The sequence below is a fragment of the Azolla caroliniana genome, unplaced genomic scaffold (assembly GCF_043228905.1).
Source record: "Azolla caroliniana isolate FFs.n. ecotype wild unplaced genomic scaffold, voAzoCaro1.0.p SCAF_22, whole genome shotgun sequence".
In the NCBI taxonomy this organism is placed as follows: Eukaryota; Viridiplantae; Streptophyta; class Polypodiopsida; order Salviniales; family Salviniaceae; genus Azolla; species Azolla caroliniana.
Window position 1 is genome coordinate 9,681,635 of NW_028230457.1, and position 6,082 is coordinate 9,687,716.

At 37.2% G+C, this 6,082-nt stretch overlaps 1 protein-coding gene across 1 annotated transcript; it reads right to left on the reverse strand.

Annotated features, from left to right (window-relative positions):
- Positions 1-2,334: 2,334 nt before the first annotated feature.
- On the reverse strand, positions 2,335-5,219 carry LOC147849952 (uncharacterized). The gene is made up of 2 exons (XM_087337068.1): positions 5,113-5,219; positions 2,335-4,002 (listed from the first exon to the last, which is right to left on the reverse strand). The coding sequence occupies exon 2, from the start codon at positions 3,905-3,907 to the stop codon at positions 2,687-2,689; it is 1,221 nt and encodes a 406-aa protein (XP_087193194.1). The 5' UTR covers positions 3,908-4,002; positions 5,113-5,219; the 3' UTR covers positions 2,335-2,686.
- Between the last annotated feature and the right edge of the window lie 863 nt (positions 5,220-6,082).

Consider the following 6,082-nt stretch of genomic DNA (forward strand, 5'->3'; position numbering starts at 1 on the left):
TCAAGGTTTGGGTAACCATTAACTCTTTCAGATTCAATGCAATGACAAAGTGTCAAAGTTCATGTAGATAGCAAGAAAACTCATAATCTAATGTGAGACAAGACCAATACCATTGAACACTTTTCTAGGCATGACAACCAACCTAATGGCAATTAATTGAATACCTTCATTTCCTCTCACTTGTTCTTATCCCATAAATGTGAAAGTGATCCTTTTCTTATTCCTTTCTATCTCCGGCCACATTTTCTTGACATACAAGAGACATGTTCCTCTCGATTCAAATACATTTGTATCTTGGGCCGACTAACCTATTGGAGCCATATATGTCTATTGAAGATGCTAATTTACATTTCATCAAGGCCATTCTTGCTTCATTTAACTTTGTTGATGCCCAAACATCTACTATTGCAACAAGGTGAATAGCTTAGTAGGTAGGTTTCACTCATTTGCAATTGCTTTAAATCGATTAATTGTTGAGACAAAGTAGGTAGAAATTTCAATCATTTCATTTTTGTCCATTGGTCTTACTTATAGAAGAGACGAGATTCCCATATACAAACATTAGTTTATCTTAGCGTCCTAGTTTTGTCCATATCTACACCAAAGCTACACCTACAATAATTTTTATGCCGCAACCGTTCAAATCTAGGTCCCACATGGCTTGAAAGGTTTTTTGGTCTCTTTTTGTCTTCTATTAGGGTTGGTTGCATCGCCTAGAAGTAAGCCATAGTTTTACCAACCCATGCTTCAAGGTTCAAATCTCTCTAATCGCATTTGATTTATGTACATTGGCTTAAATGGATGGATTGTTATGGATTGAATGCTTAGTGTGTTGAGGGAATTGAAAATACACATACCCATTTGTAGGGAGAAATACACATGATTTCTCTTGAGCAGCCCATATTAGATCATGATAACTCATCATGGGAAAAAATCCATATGCGAGCATGATCTTAAGATGAACCACTACCTTTAAAGGTTCAATGTGTGGCCAACCTTATTTGATTTTTTCACATCTCATGAATCATACATATATTGGGAAACCTTGTAAAGCCATAAAGGAACATGTTGCTACACCACTAGACATGGTTATTTTAGTAAGTTAGCATTAACAAAATGATGGTTGATGGCTTATTTGGCATTAAGTAAGCTATTTAATTGACAAGAGTTGCACATGGGAATATTGAGAGGAGTATGCAAACCATCAACAAATTAGAACTACCTTTCACTACTCTATGAAGAGCCTCTTGTCAAATCCACATAGATGCTTTGGAATGTTTAAATTTTGTGATCTCTGCCCAATATCAGATCTGCAATACAAATTTGAGGGCTTGATCTGGGAGATAACAAAATTGAGGGGGCTTTGCTTGTTGACAGACCCAAATATATGGCATGGCACCTACATCTCTGACCAAAACGATTTCTTTTCGTTAGAATGTCATTACTAGCGAGAAACCTCAAGGTAAGGAAGGGCCTGAGACCAAGCTGAAATGCAACTACAGATTCCAGGTAGTAGGTAACCTTTTGCACCACAGACAAGGATCAGAAGCAAACATAAAATTTGCATTAGTATGAGAGACCCATCAAGTAAATCTGTAATGTACTCAGATCCATTTGGAATGATGAAAGTCATACCAGTATTTCCTCTAAGATTTTGGGTACGTTTCTGCCATGCGATATTCCCAAAATCTTACAAAATGGCGACACTGTTCGAATAGGGGAAAATAGCTTTTGATCAATTGACACCAAACCACCGGGATGTGTTCTTCCCAAACCCAATTCGAATCCGTGTGAACCAATAGTGCAGATGGGGCTTGTCTAGGAAACCATTGGGCAGTTTTCCAAACAAAACCCATGTACACGACCACCTGTTTGTATAAAGATAAGGACCCATGATTTTCTAGGTGGTTTGCATTTCAGGATCCCAAACCATTGGACAGTTTTCCAACAAAACCACATGTACACCACCTGTTTGCATAAAGATAAGGACCCATGACTTTCTAGGTGGTTTGCATTTCAGGATCCCCACACATGAGTTAGGAAGATAACCCTCTCAGATTTGGGACTTCAAATTTCCACCCCCTTTCTGGTTATAAAACCCATCACCTTCATCCTCTTATACATCTCCACAATCAGAAGTTCAATACAATATTTCAATTGCGAGAAGGAATGAGGAACAGATATAATATGCGCCTCTTCCAAAACTTCAGGTATGCATTAACTGGGATTGCTTTAATTTTGCAGTACATGAGAAACAGAGACATATAAATATACATGGTCTTAAATTTCCATGGGGCTTTTTCAGCCTTACTCATGAGAAGCAAAGTTTTGCAATGCAAGCACAAGAACTTCTCTTTTGTATCGAACAGCATTCTGGAAGCTGAACTTGATAATGGTTTTATGTAGTGGGTACAAAAATGGGCCAAATATTAGTCTCACATATACATTTCCATACACATTCTGTTTGGGATACACATAAATACACACACAATACATATGCATAATATTCAAATTTGAACAAAATTCGGGAATGAAGATTTCCTTCCTTTTGTTATCTTAACCCCAACATGGTTAAGTAACAATCTCTGCACTCAAAAATCCTTTCAGCAATCTGTGTCATTTTCTCTTCTCTCTTTTGAAGGTTTGATCTGAATTTCCTTTTCCTGCAAATGTTCCCTCCATGTATTCAATCAGCAAGACCGATCTGCTTCCAGACAGCATTTCGAACACGGCTTATATCTCTACCTTTGAGAGTTCTTCCTTGACCTTCACATACGGAGAACGTGATCATCTGGCTACAAGCTCTCTCTCTTGCCAGCAATTCATGTGGGGGGATTCTCTCTTCAAAGCGATCATTATCATCACCATTACCATTACCATTACCATTGCCATTGCCATTGCCATTGCCATTATCATTATCATCATCGTCCTCCTCATCATTCTCATTCTCATCCTCGTCCTCATCCACATCACCATCATTATCATCACATTCTTCTTCCACAACTATACTTTTCTTCTTGTGCTTTGATGTCATGGTGTCTTCTTTAAGTATCTTAGACCAATCAGGAGCATTGACAGGTGCAGATTGATGCTCAACATAATGAAGAAAATCATACATTACTGATCTTTTCTGAGCAGTAGAAAGTATCGGCATTGGTTCACCCCCATCACTATACTGTCGAGATATTAATGTAGAAGAAGCCTCTGACATGAAATTCTTTAAGGTGTCATTAATCGAGCAACTTGAACCCTTCTCAGGGAGATATTGCCGTGAAGTATAACCATCTCTCACACTACCTTCTACAGTGATATTATTCACTCTAGATTGATGCTTCTTCACATGATCACAGTTATGGCCATTACCATGGAGGTGGTTGATGTAATCATTACCACATCCATTAATTTCATGATGAGCAAATCCTGAAGCCCCTGCATCATGATGAGTACGCCCTTGATTGTAAAACCCTAATCCACCTGTATGGTTGTGATTAAGAAAGACTATCCTTTCTGTGGCAGTGCTAGAGAGTGGAGACTTCAAATGATCTGAGCTTGATTTTATCATGTCTAGATTTAACCACATAGTATCTTCCTCTTTGAGGTTATTATTACTTATATGTGCATCAACATCATCTGCTGTTGCTTCAATGTTATTAAGGTTGTTGTAAGTGGGATCCATGCCATTATTATTCAAAGAAGAGGCAAGAGGGTTTTTGGAGATTGGGTTAGTGATGATTTGTGTGGTAAGAACATTACTAGACCTAGACATGGTATTATAAATACTACCACATAGGATCTTCTGATCACGAAGAATGCTTCCCAGACCAATTACTGAGGCAGCTGACAGACAACGACCTCTTTTTGCAGAAGATGATAGAGAATCTGTACTGACTCCACTCAACCGAGCCATGGCTGCTTCTATAATAGAGCGCCCCTAAGCTCTAATTGTTAACGTTGACAATCTATGTATGTATATATTTATATATACCAGCTCTTTGATTTTTTCTGCATGGAAAAAGAGTAAAACGAGAATTTTTTAAGCCTAGAAGAAATTGTAAGCAAAATAGAAAACAAGAAGTCGTTCCTGAATGAAGGTAAAGGATAGGCAATCAACACTGTGCTAATTCCATGGCAGATTTAAAAACTGAAAGAACGGATATGCAAAGAGCGTTTGATACTATGGATAATACAAAGAAATTGCAAAAGAAAATGAAATGGATCGGGCCATGAAACCATTACGCATGATGAGTGCGCCAGGCATTAAAAGAAAAACAGAAGAACCGAGAAGATCTTAGATATTCAAACAAGTCAATCTTGAACTGGAAGAGCGTGATGCCATATTATATTGGTTAGAGCTTTGCAAGAAGAAAACGATCAAACAGCCGAAGTTGAAGAAGACGAAGAAGAAGAAGTAAAAAAAGGTAGAATTTGGTCGCTGATTATGCCGCAATCATACAATGAGAAGATCAAGATCAGAAATTCAACATCAGAAAAATAGAGAATAAATAGCACGACACTACCATAGAGAGAAAGGTTGGAAAAACGAGTAAGATCATCACGAGCACAGAATATTCTACAGTAGAAATTGCAGAGGGAAACGCAAAAATAGATTAGGAGGCTTAGAGAGCAGAGTTTAGGAAGATTGGACATGGCACAGGAACAGAAGGAATGGCATGAATTATTGCATCATAAGGAAATATTTTCCAAGTTAGAAGAAGAAATGCATATATTCTCAGAGGCTTACGCTTCAATTGGAAATAGGAAAATTAGTAGCACAGAAAAAAAAAAAGATTAAAGAACAGATGAACTTACTGAGCGCTAGATTTCTAATGTATTGAAGCAGAAGAAGATCAAGGCTTCAATAGAACATAGTGAAAAAAAAACTCTAAAGTGCTTGTTTCACCTGAAATTTAAACAAGTATATGGTCATGAACAGAAGATTAATCACCATTCCATTTGGCATTTACAATAATGCAATCATATTCCAGTGTAGATTAGAAAAAGAAATCTCGGAAAGGAATGGGAGTGACTGATTAAAGGATACCACATAATACAGGCGTTGATACGGTTAATCATTATCAAAAGGAGGCTCACGAAAAAAAGAGAGGAACTTACCGAGCAGAGCTGCGATGGATGAAGAAGAGAAGCAGTTCACCGACAAAAAAAAAAAAAAAAAAAACCTGCAGAGAGTAGCTATCCAAAGAATTAGATAAGCAGAAAGATCAATCCTAAGAAGAGTAAAAGAACGTGAAGGATTTGTTGTCAGAAATTACAAATATGATTGAGCAATGAGGAGGGAATGATTGGCAGACCTGGGGGGGGGGGGGGGGGGGTAAGGGTAAATATGTAAGGATGAGATTGGCGAGTAATCTGTGATCGAGATCGAATGAGGAAAGGAAAGAGAGAGAAGGAGAGAGAGAGAGAAGGAAAGGAACTGCAGAGAGGGAAGGCAGCGAGCTATGGCGGAAGCTGCAGCAGGAATTTTTCCATATATGTATATATACAGAACAGACAGTGAAGAAGAAAGAGGAAGAAGAAGAAGAAGAAGAAGAAGAAAGAAGCATAAGAGAGCGAGAGGGGTAGGCTCCGTAATTAAAGAAAACCGGAAATTCCAAATTAAAACGAATTTAATAAAAATTAATAAATAATAATAATAACGAAAAGAGAGACGGATTAAAAAGAAAAACCGCGGAAATAAAAAATTGAACGAAACATTTTACTAAATTAAATAATAAAATATTTAAAACACCAAAAAAGGAAGGAAAAAAATAAAAGAAAAAGTGCAGACGCGTTTGAATATTATTTGCGAGAAAAAAAAAATGTTAATTTATTTTATTTAATTCATGAAAAATCGAAATAATTTAGCAAATAAACATGTGATTATTATTTTTATTTGTATTTATATCGATAAACAAAAAACAATTTAGTTTATCTCTTTCATTTATTAAATCGAATTCTCTGACCTATTATTAAAATAAATAAATAAATAAATCAGAACTGAAGGCTTCGGTTTAGGGAGGGCCCACGGTGACGTCACGACACGTGGCAAGTCGATGCCACGTAGGCTGCGCTCCCGCCACGCACG

What these genes read in the sequence shown, in the direction of transcription:
- LOC147849952 (XM_087337068.1), bottom strand. Translation starts at nt 3,907, where the DNA reads ATGGCTCGGTTGAGTGGAGTCAGTACAGATTCTCTATCATCTTCTGCA.